This window comes from Populus nigra, chromosome 11, assembly GCF_951802175.1.
Source record: "Populus nigra chromosome 11, ddPopNigr1.1, whole genome shotgun sequence".
Classification (NCBI taxonomy): domain Eukaryota; kingdom Viridiplantae; phylum Streptophyta; class Magnoliopsida; order Malpighiales; family Salicaceae; genus Populus; species Populus nigra.
The window spans coordinates 13,102,093-13,123,451 of record NC_084862.1 but is presented as its reverse complement, the minus strand read 5'-3'; the positions used below and the strand labels follow the sequence as shown (position 1 = coordinate 13,123,451).

At 34.9% G+C, this 21,359-nt stretch overlaps 3 protein-coding genes and 1 long non-coding RNA gene across 5 annotated transcripts; 2 read left to right on the top strand and 2 right to left on the bottom strand.

Moving 5' to 3' along the window:
* Positions 1 to 940: 940 nt before the first annotated feature.
* On the top strand, positions 941 to 4,053 carry LOC133668823 (pentatricopeptide repeat-containing protein At1g08610). The gene is made up of 2 exons (XM_062088838.1): positions 941 to 1,032; positions 1,727 to 4,053. Exon 2 carries the CDS (start codon positions 1,915 to 1,917, stop codon positions 3,694 to 3,696), a length of 1,782 nt encoding a protein of 593 aa, XP_061944822.1. The 5' UTR covers positions 941 to 1,032; positions 1,727 to 1,914; the 3' UTR covers positions 3,697 to 4,053.
* A 125-nt stretch (positions 4,054 to 4,178) lies between these two features.
* Positions 4,179 to 7,321, bottom strand: LOC133667852 (uncharacterized). Its single transcript, XR_009833575.1, has 2 exons — positions 7,145 to 7,321; positions 4,179 to 4,610 (listed from the first exon to the last, which is right to left on the bottom strand). It is a non-coding gene; the product is annotated as an uncharacterized LOC133667852 (long non-coding RNA).
* On the bottom strand, positions 4,732 to 7,215 carry LOC133667851 (pentatricopeptide repeat-containing protein At3g04760, chloroplastic-like). The gene has a single exon (XM_062087533.1). It carries the CDS (start codon positions 7,058 to 7,060, stop codon positions 5,300 to 5,302), a length of 1,761 nt encoding a protein of 586 aa, XP_061943517.1. The 5' UTR covers positions 7,061 to 7,215; the 3' UTR covers positions 4,732 to 5,299.
* Positions 7,322 to 12,107: 4,786 nt separating the features above from the next.
* LOC133668448 (serine/threonine protein phosphatase 2A regulatory subunit B''beta-like) lies at positions 12,108 to 20,596 on the top strand. Of its 2 annotated transcripts, XM_062088304.1 has the most exons (13): positions 12,109 to 12,531; positions 13,479 to 13,721; positions 13,973 to 14,078; positions 14,154 to 14,253; positions 16,084 to 16,189; positions 16,322 to 16,412; positions 17,672 to 17,813; positions 18,013 to 18,160; positions 18,287 to 18,396; positions 19,034 to 19,190; positions 19,456 to 19,581; positions 19,678 to 19,828; positions 20,037 to 20,596. In XM_062088304.1, the coding sequence occupies exons 1-12, from the start codon at positions 12,385 to 12,387 to the stop codon at positions 19,816 to 19,818; spliced, it is 1,617 nt and encodes a 538-aa protein (XP_061944288.1). In that variant the 5' UTR covers positions 12,109 to 12,384; the 3' UTR covers positions 19,819 to 19,828; positions 20,037 to 20,596. The 2 variants fall into 2 exon arrangements, with proteins under 2 accessions (XP_061944289.1, XP_061944288.1); XM_062088305.1 differs by lacking the exons at positions 19,678 to 19,828; positions 20,037 to 20,596 and having other exon boundaries at positions 12,108 to 12,531; positions 19,034 to 19,221.
* The last annotated feature ends 763 nt before the right edge of the window (positions 20,597 to 21,359 follow it).

Here is a 21,359-nt window from a genome sequence, read left to right as displayed (position 1 = left end):
TCATAAATTTTAGCAAGTCCGATTCGGTTTCGATTTTAAACAAGAAATTGGCCTACACTAAACAGGACCCACTAAACAATTAACAAAAATTTTCAGTGTAAATAATTAGCTAACACTAACAATCAACATCACCTCCTGCTTCTCACAAAAAGCCGCCTCCTTCCCCTCTCAATTAATTCTCAATTTTCCTTTCCCCATTTCTTGACATAGATAAAAATAAGCAACTATATACATATAAAAAGTAGTGGAGCAGCCTTAAAAGAGATCAAATGTTCTTTGCGTATTAATCTCCTTTTGCTTTTACTATTTACCATTTGCAAGATTGGCAATGGACATTTAAAAGCTTGAAGTTATTTTTATTTCAAATATCTAGAAATTTAGCACATATACATGATCATTTCCATTGAAAGATTGAAATAGTTGGAGGATCTAATACCACCAATGGCTTGTCCAGGTCTTTCTTGTAGATTTTGATGACGAATTCAGATTTGGTTGCTAAGGTTTGGATGAGAGAGCCAAAGGACCAGGTGGAGTTTTGGGTTGGCGGGTTAGGGTTCAGGTTTTTAAAACTCAGAGGAGAGGATTTGGGAGAGTCTAGATGATGGGATTAAGTTTCTTGGTTTTTTGCCAAAAAAATAGGATTTAACCGAACCAGACCGGTTCGATTTGAACCATTTTTGGTTCGATTAGGTTAATATTTTATAAAATTAATGTAATTCGATTTAGTTAGTTTTTTAAATTTAAATCGAATCGAACCGTGAACATCCCTAGTTAAATCTAATATTAAAACATGTCTACAAGGGCGACAAAGAAAAGCAAATAACCAGTCATTTTGTAGTTTCCACTCATTCGAGGGACTAACATGAAAATGTTATCTACAACAAGTACCGAGTTGTAATTTCAATTACTATTAAACCCTAGGTAGTTACGTTATTTTTGTTCTAACTACATCATCACAAAACTGAACTGAACAAGAAAGCCTCTTTCTGTCACAGCTTACAACAAGGAGACCACAAAGCTAAGTTTTTTAAGGTTTGTTTGTGATTTATGTGATAAATTCAATCAAAGTTTCAAGCTTTAATGGTTTTTTAAGCTACTGTTCTGTAATGGGTTCTTACGTTTTGTGGGGTTTTAGTGGTTAAGGCTCTCTCTCTCAGTATGCTCGAGTGTTATGGCTTTTTGTTTCAGTTTTGATGTGTAGTTAAGTTGTATTGGCACTGAACTCGAAATGATTATGATTCTGGTTTGACATTTTGTGAACTGGTTTGTAGAATTATCAGAGTTCAAGGAGCTTGGGGGATTTTATGTTCTGGGGCTGCTTGTTAATTCTTGTTTATGGTGGAAATAATCCATCTATATCTTTTTTCTAATGTGAAGGTTAAGAATTCGATATGTTCACGAGGCAAGACATGCTTTTCTAGGCCTTAACGGGCTTGATGTTTAATGACTCTGCTCTATGATTGAAGTTGGTTTCGACTTAGCTTAGTGTTTAATATAATCTTTTATGAAAACAGATATGGTTGTGATTTTGATCTAGTAAATGGATTTTTAAGCTTTTTGTTTCTTTCAAGTGTATGATGAATTTTCATTCTGATTATACTTCATTTTCTTGTATTTATTTATTTATTGTTGGATTTTTGGTTTACCTTCCTTGTATTCTTTTATTATTTTTGAGATTCTTGATTTGTTGCTAGTAATGCTAACTTTTACTGCTGAACTAATGCAGGCAAGAAAATCTTGGAGAAAGTCCCCTGTTGATGAATGTGTAAAGCAACTGATCAACTGTCCTTTTCTTGCGAGAAACCAAGCCTTCTCTTTGATGAACTATTAAAAAGAAGGTGTTAGTTACTGGATGCTTATGTTGTATGTCCTTGCAAAATCACAAAGATAATTTTATTAAGCAGGTTGAACAAGATGGGTTTTACAGTTTCCCCGCAGAACTCTATAGTTGAGGTTCATTGTTTGCAAGGCTTACAAAGGTGCTCTAATCAAGCTGGGTCAAGTTTCGGTGTTGTTAGTTGCTCAGCATTGAAGGGGTCAACTTTTTATCTAAATTGTTCAATAAATTGCAGTTACAGAAATCAGTTGTATTGGCATGGGAAAGAATTTCTCAAGTCTGGAAGAACTTTGTTTTCTTTACAGTGTAGAGGAGTGCAAAGTGTCAGCATTGATAGAGTTGATGAAAATGATCAAGATGACTGGAGCGTAGGAAGTCATGTATCAGGTTCTGGGAGGGATTTTAGAGTGGAAATGACCACAAGGAATCATGGATCTTCAATTTTGTTTGCTGATGGACCCCTTGTTGAAAATGATGAGGAAACCAACAATGAAATTCTTCAGAATTTGTGCAAAAAGGGGAGCTTGATGGAAGCAACAAAGCTGATAGATATTATGTCACGTGTAAACCAAATTCCCAACTCCACTTGTTCCACAAACTTAATAAGGGGCCTTATCAGAATTGGTCGGATAGAAAGAGCTTCAAGGGTTCTTAAAACTATGGTCATGTCTGGTTTGGTTCCGGATGTTATTACATACAACATGATGGTAGGAGGTTTCTGTAAGAGAAGACAATTAAGATCTGCCATTGATCTGCTGGAAGACATGAGCTTGAGTGGTTGTCCCCCAGATGTGATCACTTACAATACAATAATCCGCAGCCTGTTTGATAATGGAAAATTTGATCAGGCTGTGGAATTCTGGAGGGGGCAATTAAGGAGGGGTTGTCTTCCTTATCTAATACCCTACACGATACTCATCGAGCTAGTCTGGAAGCATTGTGGAACTGTGCGTGCCTTGGAAGTATTGGAAGATATGGCTATCGAGGGCTGTTATCCAGATCTCGTTACCTACAATTCATTGGTTAATTTTGCTTGTAAAGAGGGAAAGTACGAGGATGCAGCTTTGATTACATACAACATTCTGTCTCATGGGATGGAGCCCAATGCCATAACTTATAACACACTTCTCCATTCTCTTTGTAGCTGTGGATTATGGGATGAAGTAGATGAGATCCTTGCAATCATGAAAAAAACTTCCCATCCTCCAACCGTGGTTACATACAACATTCTGATTAATGGGTTGTGCAAATGTGGACTTGTGGAGCGGGCAATTAACTTTTTCGTTCAAATGGTTTCTGAAAATTGTTCTCCTGACATTATAACTTACAATACTCTCCTTACCGCTCTATGCAAAGAGGGAATGGTGGATGAGGCCCTTCAAGTATTTGTCCTCTTGAGTGATAGCAACTGTTCTCCTGGGTTAATAACTTACAACACTGTGATTGATGGATTGACTAGAAGGGGCTATATGGATGAAGCATTGAAATTATACAATCAAATGATAGAAAAAGGGATAGCTCCTGATGGTATCACCCATCGTTCTTTGGTTTGGGGGTTTTGCTGGATAGATCAAGTTGAGGATGCTGTGGAGATATTGAGGGAGATGGGAAAGAGAGACCACAGGATCAATAGTAGTGCTTACGGATTGGTAATCAATGGATTATGTAGAAATAAGAGGGTAGATATTGCAATACAAGTTCTGGAAATGATGATCTCGGGTCGATACAAGCCAGATGAAGAGATTTATTCTACTTTAATTAAAAGTGTTGCTGATGCTGGTATGGTTGAAGAGGCGGATGAATTGCATCAGAAGTTGATAGAAAGAAAGGTTCTTAGAACCATATTGGACAAACCATGATTGCATGGAAGATTTAAAACTCATGCTAGTATACAGAGGATACATGATGGAAGCTCGGTGCTGTAATGTCATATTGAGTTGGTTTTTCGATCAGTTTTCTCATGGCACAGACTCTTTCAGGAGTGATGATGTATGATCACTTGGAAACATTGGTGGCTGAAATGGGATAAGGTTTTATGTCGCATAGGTTTCCCTTGTAAGGCAAGGAGTAGATTTATCAAATTAGGTGGCTTTGTTGTACTTTATTCTGAAGTCAACTTATGCTGCGTTTTTTTTGTGGATTTAGATGTGTTGAAACTTGTTTGTGTAATTCAAACTGAACCTTTCTTTACTAGCTAGTTTATATTTCCTCCTGCATTTTTTGCTGTCAGATTAGTGGTTCAGAAAGTTATCGATATTTCCTATGCAAGGCCTGGTGTGTTTTTTAAAAATTTAATTTTTTTTTGTTTTAAAATTATTTTGATGTATTAATATTAAAATAATTTTAAAAAATAAAAATATTTTTTAATAAATTTATAAAATATAACAACTTTGAATCCTGACTGCTACCAAACTCTCAATAATATACATTTCCGAAGTCTTTCCTAGCTTCTATTCAAATTCAAGATTTAACATCTGCCAGAAGAACAATACCAGAAAAAAAAGGGCCAAAATCCAATGAGCAAGCAGCCGTATATTCTGAAGATGTGTCCATTTTACCATGAGTGATCGATCTTCTATTTAGCAAACGAACGGCCAGCGGAGGAGAAGCAACAATCATCTTCTAACATTTACTGTATGCCACTGGTTTGCTATTGTCCTAGCAATCCATTTGAATGTCTGTGCTTTGTTGAGAGTTCATTTTTATCAAGCAAGGCCCAGGAATTTTAGGCTTCGGATCTCATGAAATCTAGCCTTTATTGACAATGCAATTCCTTTAAATAAGTTGTTCTCCATCAGTGATCAGCAGAACCATTTTAATCCATCCAGTTCTAGTCCAAATAAATAAACTAAACCAACGTGAAGGTAATAAGTTATTTGACTGGATAAAAAATAGAAACAAAGACTTGGATTCTATTGAGTTTCATCCTGATAAGATAATAAGAAAATTCAGGTATTCCTCTACAAAAAAGAAACAGCCGAATGAAAGAAAACATGGGCACATGTTCAAAGCTTGTTACCATCTCATTCTGAAAAAATCCCCGGTTAGTACAGAAAGATGGATCTACACATATTGCTATTTACAGAACTGTGATGTTGCTCTCTTGTACTCTTTCATCAAGACTCAAGACATGAATCTCCTCTCCATATTACTGATATTAAAGATAGAATGTGGCAGGTTAGTCCAAAGGACATAGAAAATCACCTCAAGGCTCAAGCTCTTAGGTTGTGCCTGATAGGTTGCTTCTTCGATTGTGGGCTCTGATGTTATGCTCTCAACAACCGGGTGAAATGCTTTTAACTCAAAATACCGTGAAATAGACTACATATCAGGAGTCTCGGGCAGATAATTCCTTCCTGCCTTTTGTTTCTTGTAAGTTTTAAGGCCATATAGAGAACAAACAGCCCAGATCAGAGCATCTGATATGGTCATTACACATCCAAGAACAGCAAAAACTAGTTCTTAGTGTCCAAAGACAGTGAGGTCTTTGTAAACATCAAGCAAAGGGAAGACCTTGTTCAAACGTTTGTATGAACCTTCAGAAATAGCGTTCATACTATAAAGAGAATTAGCCAACTCCATAGCTTGAGCTCTTGATCCCGAGAAACCAATACCTTCAATCAACAACGTATAAGTAGTTTCATTTGGCTGGCAACCATTTTCAATCATTGCTGTCAGCACTTCAATAGCATCATCAATTCTATGTATTTTGCATAAACCAAGAAGAACGATATTATAGCTGACTATGTTTGGCTGGAACCTACCACTTAGCATGTCTGCCAATAGCCCAATAGCTTCATCCACCATTCCATCTCTGCACAAACATGAAATAAGTGAATTATAAGTAATTCCATCTGGATCAATTCCTTTGCTAAGCATCTGCGATATCATTCCTAAGGCTCTATATCTGTCTCCAGAACCCCACAATGCACTTAACATTGTGTTATAAGAACTGACATTTGGGGGACAACCCACTTCCTCAAGCTTTCCAAATATTTCCACAGCATGATCACTATTTCCATTCTTACAAAGAGCGGCCATTATTGTATTGTAGTTGACTATATCTGGCAAAAAACCATCAGAGATCATGTAATCCAAAAACTTGATTGCCATATCCAGTTTTCCCTCTCTACAAAAAGCAGCAATCAATGGATCATAACAGTAAGCATCCGGAGTCAAACCCTTTTCCTTCATAACCTTCACTAAGTTCACTGATTCCTCAATTTTCCCGTCACGACACAGTGAGCTAATCAAAATGCTATATGTAACCACGTTAGGCTCGCAACCTCTTGAAAACATCTCATCCATCAGTTTCTCCCCTTCATACCATTTCCCTTGATCCAACAACGCTCGTAACAATATATTATATGTAATCACATCTGGTTTACAACCCCTAGAATTCAAGGTCCTAACAAGCTCAAAAGCTTGATTAACCTTCCCCTCTTTGCCCAACCCCCTAACAATTACATTATAAGTAAATGTATCTGGTTCAAGCCCTCTTGACAACATCTCATCCAAAAGCTTCAAACCTTCATCAATCCCACCTTCAAGAATGTGTGCCTCTATCAAAATCGTGTAGGTAATAAGAGTTGGCTTACAATTATTATCTTTCAACAACTCTTCAAAAACCTTTAAAGCCAAATCAATCTTTCCCTTGCTACAAAAAGTCCCAATCATTATATTGTAAGTAACAACATCCTGCGAAAATCCCTTTCTTTTCATCCTATCAAGCACTTTTTTTGCACTTTCAATCCGATTAGCCTTACAAAACCCACTAATCACTGCATTATAAGCAAAAACATCAGGTTCACCATGCTTCTCCAAAATCTCCATCACCCTAGTAGCCTTCTCTATATTTCTTGAATTAAAAAACCCTTTAATGAGCTTAGTACACATAATAACATCAGGCTGATAACCTTTTGCAACCATGCATTCAAGAAAGTAGAGTGACTCATTACACTTGCCTGCTTTACAAGACCTATTAAGCAGTTTCATCAAATGGGTTTCTCTGAAACCATAAGATAAAACATGGGTTGGTTTTGTTTCGGGTAAAACCCTACTTAATTTTGGTGGGTTTCCAAGGTTACTGTTAGTGTCATTATTAGTAGGGTTTATGCAGCTAACTACATTGCTTTGAAGTGAATGTAAAGAGAGTTTAAAATGTTTGCTAGTGAAGGGAAAGCTACAACTATGAGAGATAAACTCAGTGGAAAACATTGTCATGTTAATGGCTTTGTTATCGTTCAATGTTCATGGATTATCATTTTACAAAAGAACCAGCCATAGCCGAAGAAGTAAAGAGAGTACCTGTAAATTTGCGAGGAAAAGGAGAGAAACTTGAAAATTTGGGAATTGTTTGTAGTGTTTTAGAGATTGTTTTTCAACATATTGAGTCTTGTGGAGCAATTTCAAAGGAAAAAAGCAAGTGTTCGTAGTCAGCCAATCGGATTGCAGTGCATGCGTTATGGATAAGGGACACAGCATGGGCATAGGGTCTTTAGGATAATTGGTCTTCACTGCATTATTTTATTATAATAATATTTTTATTTTTTTCACTTTTAATTTTTTATTTTATTTTATTCTTTAACATTTAATTTGTTGGATGTTTAATTTTATAATTTATTATAATTTATTTTCTATATAGTTATTTTAATTTCATCATTTATAATACAAGTTTAGCGGATTAACTCAGTTAACTTAAATTTTTTTAATTAATATTTTGTTTTAGAATTCTATCATTTTAACATTAAGTTAATTAGGAATCGGTTTTCATTATTTATTTTGATTACTTTCTATTAGGTTATTATAGTCTCATGACTTGAATCACGAGTTTTGCAGATTAACTCTAGTTAATTAGGATTGTTTTATTATCTTTTTATAGATTGATTTTTTTTTTCAATTTTATTCTTCAACAATAGGTTAATTGAGAACTGTGTTTCATAATTTGTTTCGATTTACTTTACATGAGGTTATACAAGTCTCATGACTTAAGTTTTAGGTTTGGTAAGGTAACCTGGATTGATCTATATTATTTTTTTTGTTTTCTTTCTACGAAGTTATTTCAGTAACATTACTGGAATCATAGGTTTGGTGAGATAACCCGGGTTAACTCGAGTTATTTTTTTGTTTTTTTTTAATTTCATATTTTAACATTAGATTAATTGAGAATTGAGATTTGAAATTTATTTCGATTTACTTTTTATAAAGTTATCATAATCTCATAACTCATGTTATAGATTTGACAGATTAACTCAGGTCGGGTTTTTTTTCAATTTTATCTTTCAAGATTAGATTAATTGAGTATTGATCTTCATAATTTATTTTGATTTGCTTTATAAAAAGATTATCATAGTCTCATAATCTAAAGTTACAAATTTAATAAGTTAACCCAAGTTGATCCGGAACGATTCAATATGTTATAGTCTCAATATTTAAATAAAATAATGTCGTATTGATTTTTTTAAGTCAACTTATGTTTTTATTAATTGTCCGAGTTGCCTTTGAACTTATCAAATCAGCTGAATTGCATTAAATCAACCCTTATATGGTTTAAATTTTTAACATGTTTGGGCTGCAATTCAACTTGTTTTATATTATATGAATTTTTTTTAAAATTTTTTTTAAATAAATTTTTTTAATGTTTTTAGATTGTTGTAATATTAAAAATAAATTTTAAAAAATAAAAAATATTATTTTAATAATTTTAAATAAAAAATAATTTAAAAAATAACCACCGTTATATTCTTATTCTTAGATAACCCGTCATGCACCGGCCTATCATAGTTCAGTACTTTTCAGTTTTCCCCTGACGTTGCTAGGTCGGCAGGACAGGACAGACACTACGCTTTGAGCCCTGAGGATTCACATGCTACATCCCCATAGACTAGTAAAGCAAAAAGGGCTAGAGCTTGGATTCACGTCCCCGCTTGAGTGATTGCTTCATGGTACATCTCCATCCTTTTCTTGTTCTCAAGGTATTTCTCCATAAAAAGCTAAAAGTATACCATCAAGGCAACATATATAATATGGTAGAAACATTCCAGAAGAGTTGGGATTGTTTTAAATTGTGTCTTGAGAAAAAAAAAAAAACACATGTGCATCGTCTATATATAAAAACCTAAAATCATAACATTTTAGGGTTAGAAGATATACTCGTGGGTGTCTCTATTTTCTTGCATTTTGGCGGCTAGAAAATAAGTTTTGAATTACTTTATAATTTTAAATGAGAAAGTAATTTTATGTAAACTCTTGTAAATTTCTACCTTGAATTTCTATGAAGCAGGATTAAGTTGTCGAATCAAAATATATTCCGTATGTATTCTTGTATGATTAATTGTGCTTGTTTTTTTTAATCTCTCTACTTGTTATTCTCCTTCAAACCCTATTGAAGCTTTCCTGGTCATGTTAACATGATCTTTCAGGACATGCCATATTCAGCAGGGTCTTCAGGATATATATTGCCTGTATGCTTGAATATCCTCAAAGTCATCACAAGGTATTGCTGTGTAGGAATTCATGAGATGCAACTCATTATCCATAAAGATAACAAGGTCAGCATTTAAGCTGGATTTACATACAGCATGGCTGGATGTACCACTGAGATTAGTTGTGAAATGCCTTATCCAACGCAAGGAGACGATGAAGCCACAGAGCCTGTAAAAGATAGAATAAAGTATAAGCAGGTACAAGTGAAGGGCGGCAGAAAGTTGACCACTGGTGTTAGGAACCGTCAAAGATTGTTGCAGAAACTGGAAATCTTGTTTTACTGCTGGGGAATAATAAGAAAGGATAAAACATCTAGAACAGACGCATCAGTACTAATGAATATCTTAAGCATGTGGCCCAATGTTGTGTTAGTGATGAGCTGCTGTATTTGGAAAGATACCAGGAATTAGCAGTATCTGATCATAAATGCACCAGATACACAAAAACAGAGCAGGCAAGCCTTCAGAAAATGAAGAGCATTGGCTGATGAATAGTGTTCAGAAACGTTGTACCTGCAAAGATTCGACAAATTTCATCATTGTTATCAGACGTTTCATCTTCTTGTTTATGGCAGTACTCCTCCCTGATCATGAGCATCAGCTGCTGAACTCATCAAGAAATGTCTACATTTTTTTTTTCAAATAGGTATTGGATTTCTTTGGAAGAGCTATGATGGCTGTTCCTCACCACCTCCTTTCTCATTTTGTTTCTTCGCCTTCTCAGTGGTTTTTCTTTCTTCTGACCTCTTCAATCAAGCTCAAAAGTATGACATCAAAATCACAGTGCGATAATGAAAGCAAGAATTGTCCGCCGAGTTCTGGATTTCTTCAACTCATGCAGCACCTGCAGGCAAAGAGGATTCATCTATAGCCAAAAAAACACGTAAAATGACTAAAATTTATAGTTTCCAAATCTAGCATCCCAGGGAAACTGATCAAAAGGCAGAAAAAAGCCAAGATAGTTTACTCTAGTGATAATCTAACATATGAAGGCTAGCATACAGTATTACAATGCACGTTTAACAGGGTGAGGTTGGCTCAACAATTCTAAAAGCATTGATACAATGTGAATGCTCTTGTCATGTACGAAACTAACCAGCAGCAGTGATTCCATGCACGGTAATTCATTTTTTTATCTCTGCAAAACAAGTGAGCAGGAAACCATATTAAGAGCACCACACCCAGGCTTGTGCATTCCTCGTCACAAATACAGTTTAGGGGATATCTCATCAAAGGTTGTGTTCCAAAAATCATTAGTTTGATCACTAGCAGAGATACAAACAAACAGAGAGCGGCAAATATGGTTCTCAAGCCCTATGATCAAGTGTCATCATGGGAAGATATATATATGCTTCACGAATTTATACTGTGATTTAAACCTCAGCTATATATCTTCTCCACTAGCTCAGATTCTTTCCCCGTGATGTCTCGCAAAGCTGAACCTTTTCCAGCAATCATCTTGATCACCCGCCACCTGCCAATTTGTTCATACATCCATAAGAATTGGGTTTTGAAGTGTGTGTGTGTATATATATATATATCTTGGTGGACTTTCAAAGCATCAGCATATTAAGAACAGGAAAGAATAGCTTATAAATCTGACCTGTGGCACCATGCTCGTTCGCTTTTGGGAGAGCAAGGAAGGAGAAGGGCTGACGACAGAAGTTCATCTAACAGCATAGTCATATGCTGCTTCTTTGACGCATTGAACTCCCTGCATGCAAATACAAGGAACAAGCATCGCGATCATGGGTTCTTGGTAAAACTAAGCAACAGATTGAAAATGAATTAAATGAATGGAAACGCTGCACATGCACAATATATCTGTATAAAATTGAGGGAGCAGAGAAAGCTAGAAATACCTGGAATATTGCATGCAGTCCCAAAATCACAGCTTAGCATGCAATACAAAGAGACTTGCTTCATGACCTCACTTTCAAGATTATTCTCGTCCCAATATGCATCCGACGGATTCTTAGGCCATGTTTCTTTCATGGTTCTTTATATATAGAAGTTGTAGAAAAATAAAAAATAATATTTATTAATTTATCATATCATATTTCATCATTAATTTTTTAATTGTTATATATTTTATTTTGATTTTTTTTTAATTTTATTTTTTAACATTTTTATTTTTATATTAATTTTAATTCTTGTTCTTTTTATTATTATTTATCTTTTTTTTTATTTTTCTCAATTGAGATTTTTTTATTTACCAGATTTAATTTTTATTTTTTTATTATTTATTTTATTTAAAATATTTTATATAATTAATTTTTTTAATTAATTTTTTTATCCATATAATAAAATTCCTTGAGTGCTAAGATAAAATTGATATAAAAGAAAGTTTAAAGCAAAGTTATTTAACATAACTTCTCCCCCCGTTCAATTTACAATATGTTTATTTTTATATTTTAAAAATATTTTTGAAAAAATTATTATTATTTTTTAAATTAAATTTTTTTATATTTTTATATATTTTGATATGTTAATATCAAAAATAAATTTAAAAAAATAAAAAAATATTATTCTAATATATTTTCATTCAAAAAAATCTATTTTTAAAAAAATCTATTTCCAACAATCAGTCAAAACTAAGAATTGTATTTTGAGAAAAAAACAAAACAACATTAACCCGTGATTCAATATTTGTTATGAAAATCACGATTCAAGCTCTAAACCGAGTCAGACCCGAACGGTTTGACAACTAAAGTCAAGGTTGATATTATATTTCTTTGTTTTATTTTATTTATTTTTTTCAAAAGTTTATTTAAAAATAATCTGCAACTCTCCTTTTCCAACTTTCTCCCAAAAAAATCTCTCTCCCTCTCTCTATTTTTCTCTCTCTCTGCAAAAAAAAATTCACTCTTCCTTGAATCGCATCCATTTTCCTCACTGAAAAGAAAATTTTCTTTTCTCCTCAAAAGATCTATGCTTGTGTGATAATTGGACGAATCGAAAGATTCAGAAATAAATTGAATTGAAGAAGGCGTGGTTCGATTCAATAGCAATAATTAGAATCTAGGGTTTGGCGATCTATGTTTTGGTTTGATTTTAGTAATTATGGAAACAACGACGAGCGATGTTGTCATGTTAGATGCGGAGTTGCTTCAGCTACCAGAGATTTCGCCTTTAGCTTTCAAATCTTACCCTCACTTTCCCCAAACACTCTTCGATCAGTGGCTCTCTCTTCCCGATCCCAATAAGCTGGTACCGTTTTCGATATCTCTTCCTATTTCTTTTGCAGTTTTGTGTTCATTTCGATTCATTTTTTTACTTTTTAGTTTAATAAATTATTATCACAATTATTTTTATTTTGAATTGTTCTTGAATTGTGGAGTGCGTGTGATAGATATGGAAACACACTTCTTGTTGATTTGGTATTTGATGAAGTAATTATGGGTTAACTTGATGCTTTTTCTTTTTTAGTGCTACGGAAAAATTGGATTTTTGATACCCAAATAACTCTTAAAATAATGTAACTATTTAGTTAATTAATTAACATGCTAATGCTTCGAATTAGTGCTGTGCTAGGTTGAAAAATCATGGATTGGTTCATTTTTATTAACATATCGATGCTGATAGAGTTGCTTTGCTTTGTTGTTGTGGTCATATAAATGTTTGTGTATACGTTGTATTTATAGAGAGATTTTTTTTCCTCTTTAAGGTTAAGGAGAGCAGTTCAACGATGATGCTTGATACCTATGGGTTTGGCATCAACGCAGAAGTCCGAGTCTTGTAGAATTGTTAGTCTGCATGTGTAAATTTGAACAGGGAATTAATTTATTTTTTTGTTTTCTTTTTTAATCCCCCTTCATCTCTTTGAATTTATGTTCATTGCCCATAATGCATTTTATTGCCAGTATTGCTTTTTTGTAATATTTGTGTCTGAACTTTGTTCCATGGCTTGGATGACAATGTCATCGTAACATTTTTTGTGTACTTTCTGTTCTGAAAGGAAACACAACTGATGATTTATTTTTATAGAGACCTTTTCTTTTATGTGGTTATAGAAGAGAAGTTTTAAAATTCTTGCTTTCATGATTTTTATTTTGCCGATCAGTTCTTTTGTAAGTTCTTATAGGTGATGTTCCTTTGAGTAAAATTGTTTATATAATATGATTGCTTATTTCTCTTCTCTCTTCATATTTGTCCAGGTGACATCCCTGGTTAATGATGCCAAGACAGGTGCTCCATTGAATGTCTCTGGAAACTCTTCTAGTGCAAATGCTGCCACTGTTAATTCCTTACCTTCCATGTTTCCTGCGGGAAGCACACCGCCTCTTTCTCCCAGAAGTTCAACCGGTTCCCCTCGTGTGACAAAGCCAAGGGCTGGCCCATCTAATTTAGGCTCTCCTTTGAAAGTAGTCAGTGAGCCAGTAAAGGAGTTGATACCACAGGTTTAACAAAACCCCAATGTTTTTTCTTGTTACACACAAAACAAAAGGATGAAATTTATGTTGCAGTGGCCACTATTTCCTTTCATTTTCTCTGAAAAGAGATAACGAAACTAAAGCATAACTGAAACAAAAAATTTCTCTGATCCATGATTTTTTTCTTCTACTCTTTTCTTCATGTTTTTATCTACGAAATTTTTGTTGAGTGACATGGATTATATATTTTTTAATATGTATACTTGTGATGCCTGTAGTTTTATTTTCAAAATGGCCGCCCCACACCAAATGAACTAAAAGAACAATGCTTGATTCGGATCAATCACTTTTTCTATGGCCGCTTGGATGGATTGCAAATACATGGTGAGGTCAATGATTATATATCAAATTCTGTGATATTTGATGAACTAATCTGTTTGTTATTTATTTTGTTTTTAGAGTTCAAATCAGTCACAAAGGAAGTATGCAAGCTGCCATCATTCTTCTCCACGGTTCTATTTAGAAGGATTGATGTTAATAGCACCGATTTCGTGACAAGGTATGTACTTCTTGTCTTAGGTAGTTTATTGGACCTATGAAAATGATTCTCCTGTTGTTCAAGCTGTAATTACTTTAAAATTGTTTACCTGATTCGGTTATCATTATTTCAAGATTTCTCTTCGATACCCGATGACTCTCTACCACATCTGGAAATTTCTCTCACATCTTTTTTTTTAAACTATTTTCATTTACTTTGGAACAATAATTTTAGGACTTAAAAGATGGTTGTCTGGATTGTTATGAATGCTCGGGCAAATAGAATGATGGGAGAGTGGTTTTCAGTTTGAGTGGTGATTTGAGAGTTTATGGTAGAAACTTGAAGAAACAGACTTTGGGTTTTCTATCACACTTTCCTATTTCTAGGATCAGAGACAGCTATAGAAATAAAGTGCCCTACTCTACTAACTATCATTGTTTCTAGTTTTACAGTAAACCTAGAATTAAGCTCCTTGATTTTCACAGATCAAGGCCTTGCTCTTGCTCTTTTTCGCTTTGATTTACAAAGTTGCTATGCAAGGAATTCTGGAGTGTGTTGTTTAGTGTTCCTCCCTTGATTTGCAACCCCCCCACGCACACACACTAACAACAACAATTGTAGTTATGAACCAGTTTAACATTTATATGCCAGTTAACAAGAATGACTGCCATACATTTTGTACACCGCCAATTGGACTGGTAACCAAGAATTTGTTATTTGGATTTTTAGTATGTGAATTTCTGTAGCTTTTTTTTTAGCTTAAACCTTTTGGGATTGTGGCTTCAAAGTCAAAATTCATTTGCAGTTCTCTCTCTCTCTCTCTCTCTCTCAAGAGCGTTAGGCTTTGACTGTTAGAAACTGGTTTGTTTAAGGTGGATTGCTATTTTTAAAACAAATATGGTTTTTAAATTGCAGTTGCAGTCATGGCATGGATGAAATTTTCTAGTCTTTAAGGAATTTGTCTTGGTGAACAGTTTAGAAAAATCAATCAAAAGGGGAGGATTTTTATATTCAATTATTGATAATTTCTCAACTTTGAGAATATTTACTTTTAACTCTTGATGCTTTTTGTTACATTAGTGGACCATGCTTTTTCTTGTTTGTGGCATACAGTGGATATTGCCAATTAGGATGGACTGCTTCTTGATGCATTTGGTAGATTTAGCAAGGAAGGATTATAAGATTTTGAGGAGAGGTGCTACCTTTTATGGTGTTTGGAGATAGAGTGGGGCTCTAGGATAGGTGGAACATGTTTTTTTTGCTATGTGGTAACAGTGGAATTTGCCAAGTAGAGTGGACTTGTTCTTGATGCATTTTGTGGATTTTTGGAGGAGGGTTATAAGATTCTGAGGACAGGTGCTATGCTATATGTTGTTTGGAATGGATCTCTAGAATTCAAGGTTCTTTTCTCTTGATGTAGCTGTTTTGGGGTATGAAAATAGCAATTGTTGCTTAAATTCGGTGTAGTGCATTTTGTTTTAGAAGCGGAAATGAGGGGATTCAGTGTTGGTGGAAAAGCAAAAGGAGATGATGAAGATTGGAGTTCCACTCTTCCAGTGGGGGAACTAAGAAGGGGTGGATTGTCTGTAACTGCTTTAATGGCTGCTATGGATATTGGTTTATACAGGCCTCTACAGATGTGAAAATAGTACACCCTTTAGCTCAGGACAAGGGACATTTCCGGCTGCTTGCTGCTGTTATTTGAAACTATGAAAGAAAATAAAAATAAGCTACATTTTAAGTTTGATAGAGTAGTTCAAGGATACATGATGTTGCAATTTAGTTGCTGTTGCCCGCACAAAAAATGTTTGCGTTATTTGGTTGCATAACTTCTTCCTCATCTATGTGCAGGGATGCTTTTCTTGATTATTGGATAAATGGCAACATGTTGACATTGGATATAGCTACCCAAATTTTCACAATTTTGAAACAACCAGATCTCAAATACCTCACCCAGGTAGGGGTGTTTGTGTATCAGGATAATCATTTCTGGGTCTTGTTATCAATGGATTGCTGCTTTTTCATGTATGATTCATTAGTGAAATTATTGTTTCACTCATTTCTAAAATGATTTTCATATTGATAACAGGAAGACTTTAAACCTGTGCTTCAAGAACTACTGGCAACTCATCCAGGATTGGAGTTCTTACAGAGCACACCCGAGTTTCAGGAAAGATATGGTTCGTTATCAGCCTGTTAATCAACTTTTGGTTGTTTCTAATTCAAAGCAATTATTCATATTTCTGATTCCTTAACTTTGCGAGATGCATTGTCCATTATAATACATGCTCGATTATTGGTAAAATTTATCACTTATTACTGATGGTATTGAAATCATCTGAATTGATTTGTTTCTTTAAATATTCGTAAACGTGTTTCATTCTGATGAGAACTACATGTATAGCTTTATTATTCCTCAAATGAATGAGGTGCTTTTTGCTGGTTAACAAGCTATAGCAAAGCATCTAAACTTGAACTTGGGGGTACTTTGAAGAGAATCCATTTATGGTGTGATTGTCCCTTCCTTGAAAATGAAATCTATCATTAAAAATTTGTAAAGGATTTTTGGATTATGTTGTCGAATGGAGCAATTATCAAGCTTCTCTCATGAACCTGACGCCAAGCATTTCTAAAGCTACTCTTTGTAGTTTCAAGAATGCTGGTATTCTCTTTTCCTGGAGCAACATGTTTCAAAATTGCCAAACTATAGATGGCTCCTTTTGAATGATGAGTTCTAATAAGATCAGATGGCACAGTTCAGTATGTATGGGCCTAAAATGCACCCTAAAATTAGTGACATTTGGTTTATTGCAAAAAGAAAAATGTGTTTTTGAAAGTAAAACTAACAGAAAAGTTCGTGCACAATGTATGTGCTTTTTAGTGGTGATATTATCTGGTGTGAGAATAGCTCCTACAATGTATTGAGTCATGCAGACATCTGACCAGCCCTTATGGATTTGGGCACCCATTGCACATTATGTCCATTCTTATAGGAAGGAAGGCACAGAGTTATTAAAAGCTATGTCATATGAGTAAGAAGTAAAGTTCTGCTCTTTATATTCTTGTAAACTCTCAACTGGTTTCTCATTGTGTGGAAAGCATGACCTTATGAATACAGAAAAGATTGAAACTTTTGCAATGTTGCGATGTGTAAACTCTGCCAGAATTTTCCTTTGGTTGATTGGTGTGGTGTTCATTCGAGAGTGGCTTGTAATTGATGGACAGTTCAATTGAATTGGTTTTTTTCTGGTTAATTCAGTGTGTTTAGCCATAATTTCTTTTGCCTGTTTGATTGGCTGTTTATACTGTCTGGGTGAGGAGTATAGCTGGAGGCTGACAGCCTGAATAAGCCATAAGAGGCTGCTCTTGCTTTGTGATAGTTGCTATGCATTTAATGTCGTGTGATTTCCTAACATGAATTTTCCTTTGCAATTGGCAGCTGAAACTGTAATATACAGAATTTTTTACTACATAAATAGATCTGGGAATGGTAATCTTACCCTCAGGGAGCTGAAGCGTGGGAACTTAATTGATGCAATGCAACATGCAGATGAAGAAGAGGACATAAATAAAGTTTTGAGGTAAGTATTGCTGTGAAGATGCAACATGAATTTTCCTCGAAGGGACATTGTGCCTATCATAAACTTGTAAAAATATGAAACATTAATATTTCAGGTTATCAGAATTAGTTTCATGTAATTGGAATGAAATTTAGGCTTGTAACGTTTTGTATCAAATTTTTAATGATCCTAATTATTTTGCTTATGATTTCATGTGCAGGTACTTCTCTTATGAGCACTTTTATGTGATATACTGCAAGTTTTGGGAGCTGGACACAGATCATGATTTTCTTATCGACAAAGAGAACCTTATTAGATATGGGAACCATGCGCTTACCTACCGGATTGTTGATAGAGTATTCTCCCAGGTTTGTGGCTGTTGAATGATGCTTTTGTGTTTTGGGTCAATTTACCTACAATTTTACAGCAAGAAATTTTTCTTTGCTAGTCAAAGACCTGAACTGTCATGCTTTTATGATGTAAATACCTTGCAGGTTGCTAGAAAATTTACTAGCAAGGTTGAAGGAAAGATGGGATATGAAGATTTTGTGTATTTCATTTTGTCAGAGGAAGACAAGTCATCTGAGCCAAGTCTTGAGTATTGGTATGTGTGCATTTATCATCCTGTAGAGTGAAGGAGTTGAACTACAATTGTGCACTTATGAAATATTACGGAAATATTCATTTTATATTTGTTTCATTTGTTAGATGCTTCCTCCACAAGTTACGCTAGTGTAACCATGAATAACAAAGCATTGTTAAGTTTTTTGAATATATTCCTTGTTCAATAAGTTACATAGGTGGTGTGCTTTTGTTCAAGCTGAAAGACTAACTAGTGCATGAACAGAACACATAGCCTAACTGGAACTGGTAAGACTTAAAATCACCGGGGAAATGTGGGAGACTTAAAATCCTAACTGGAAATTTTTTCTGAAATGGTGAAACTTCTAAAACATGATTGATAAGGGAGAGTGATATGTGGGCCCTGAATGTAGGAGAAATTTCCAGTCAATTACTGGCCATTATTCCATGTTGGCTATGCTAGTAAAGCAGATAAAAATAAAACTTGTTTTCATTTCATTGTTGTAGAATATATCATATAATGATTCTTGAGTGCTTCTCTAGGGAGTTTACATTGTACAGACCTACAAACACTTGTTTTTCAAGCAGTGATGGTGATGCAGTGTTTTGGTTTTATTAATCAACTGCCTGTGAGTTGTGATGTTCAATTTCTTTCTTAGGTTCAAATGCATAGATTTGGATGGAAATGGAATCCTGACACGGAATGAGATGCAGTTCTTTTATGAGGAGCAGTTGCATAGGATGGAGTGCATGGCTCAAGAGCCTGTGCTTTTTGAAGATATATTATGCCAGATAATTGATATGATTGGACCAGAGGTTTGCCCTTTGCTCTTCTGTAATCTTACTGGTAGTTCCTCTCTCCTTAAATCTATTTGAAGTGCACATGGAAGCATGTTCAAGGAAAACTACATTTTAAGATGCTCTGAAATTTTTGCCACCTTCTTCAGTACCTGTCTCTAACAAATTAGCTACTCCCATTGGGAGCTTAAGAAAACATGACCAGTTACTTATCTGTTACTCCCTGCACACCACCATCTAGAGATGTTTTGGGATTTTTACTGTTCAACTTTTCTTGCTGCAGGATGAGAGCTATATCACCCTTCGTGACCTCAAAGGTTGTAAACTTTCAGGAAGCGTTTTCAACATCCTTTTCAACCTTAATAAATTTATGGCATTTGAAACCCGTGATCCATTTCTTATTCGTCAGGTAATGTAACTCCTAATTTATGTTCAATGCTCAATATGAAATTTGAACCTAGCATTGCTAATAAAAAAAAGCCTTGATGGCATTGCAATGAAACAGGAGCGTGAGAATCCAACACTGACAGACTGGGATCGCTTTGCGCATAGAGAATATATTAGGCTTTCAATGGAAGAAGATGTTGAAGATGCTTCTAATGGCAGTGCAGAAGTTTGGGATGAATCACTAGAGGCTCCTTTCTGAGTTTAATTAGGTAAGTCACTTCAGTTTTTGTGTTGCTGGTTATGTTTGTTGCATTGTGCTTTCGATTCTTGTTCTGGCCCCTGCATTTGTGCTGTGGAGTGTGGAGATTTAACAAGGACCTCAATAAATGAAGCATTTTTCTTTCTCGTATTTTTTTTCAGGGTCTAGTTTTGTGTTTGAATTTCTACTTGATATTTACGAGTTTGCTTTTGCTGAAGGTGCTTGCACAAAAAGCTCCGGCTTCTTCTTCTACAGAGGCCATGAGACATGAAAACAGTAAACTCAAAGGATCATTCTTTTAAGGAGTGTGCAACAGTTTTTACCTTTCTAAAGAGACAGTCCAGGCTTGGCAGGATGGAATGCATTTTTTTCATGTGCCAGCAGGGGACATATTCAAGCTTTTGTGTGCATAATTTGACGAAAACCAAGGAGCATTACACTAGAGCAGTGGTTCATGAAGTTGAACTTCCTGTAAAGGAGAGGTAGTATCCAAGAGTTGAGTAATCAAGTCCAGGTTGAGTAGCTCAGAACATTTACTGCATTTTTTATTTATCAATCTGTAAGATATAATCTATGTCGAGGTATTCTAATTTAGCAGTCGGTTCTTTTGATATGTTTTCTGTACGGTAATCTATTGGGTGCTGGGTAGGCTTCCTTTCTCTTATAAATTTTTGGATTGTCATTTATCTGTGACTATATTCCTAGTTTTTCCACTTCGTGTACACAAAATGTAGCTTTGTGTTTGTCTTATGTCTTATGAAAAACTTAATTTTCTCAATTGAATTTCTTAGATCGAGAACTTTGAACCCTCAGATGTACCTTGTAGTTTCCCTGGCATTTCACAGCACATGGAAAGCTGTCCGTGTGGAAAACTTACACCCCATCTATCCATCCCCTCAATCCTCTCTTTTCAGGCTCGTCGTTCTCGATTGATGTGATGACTGATGACTACTAATTTCCAGATTATTCATCTTTGATAAACTCTATGCTAGGACTGCGAGTGCTTGTGCAGATTCTTTGGGTTTTTAGATTTCTTATCTCTAGGGAGTATGTTGGTTAAGATGTGTGAAGTATAGCGAAGATCTGATTATCAGCATCAAAGTCAGTAAAACTACAAATCTGACGATGAATATGACTGCCTATCAGATTCTTGATCCTGAAATCAACTAGGAATCTTCCTCGCAGATCTGAGCTGAGATGGTCTATCAGAAGTATTACGGACTGAAACATGAGGTAATGGAAATTTGATTTGCTACTATAAAAACTCATAAAAGCATAGCTGTTGAACTTTGCTCGGCAGAATAACCCGGGTTGGGTTAATCCAAGATAAAATATTAACTTGATCTCACTGAAAAGAGCTCTGTGTACTCTTAGTTTTAGGCTTTAGCCCCGAGCTAGACCTGAAAAAACAAAGACCAATTGAGGAAAATGATTTACTTTATATGAACTTCCAAATAGTTTAAAGGGATGGTCTAATCATGTGAGAGAGCAAACCATGTCCCAACCCCAAGGTTTTCATTCTAAACTGGAGCTTGTGTTTG

What these genes read in the sequence shown, in the direction of transcription:
- LOC133668823 (XM_062088838.1), top strand. Translation starts at nt 1,915, where the DNA reads ATGGGTTTTACAGTTTCCCCGCAGAACTCTATAGTTGAGGTTCATTGT.
- LOC133667851 (XM_062087533.1), bottom strand. Translation starts at nt 7,060, where the DNA reads ATGACAATGTTTTCCACTGAGTTTATCTCTCATAGTTGTAGCTTTCCC.
- LOC133668448 (XM_062088304.1), top strand. Translation starts at nt 12,385, where the DNA reads ATGGAAACAACGACGAGCGATGTTGTCATGTTAGATGCGGAGTTGCTT. An exon ending in AGCACCGATTTCGTGACAAG is followed by an intron (nt 14,254 to 16,083) that starts GTATGTACTTCT and finishes ATCTATGTGCAG; the next exon opens with GGATGCTTTTCTTGATTATT. An exon ending in TTGATAGAGTATTCTCCCAG is followed by an intron (nt 18,161 to 18,286) that starts GTTTGTGGCTGT and finishes AATACCTTGCAG; the next exon opens with GTTGCTAGAAAATTTACTAG.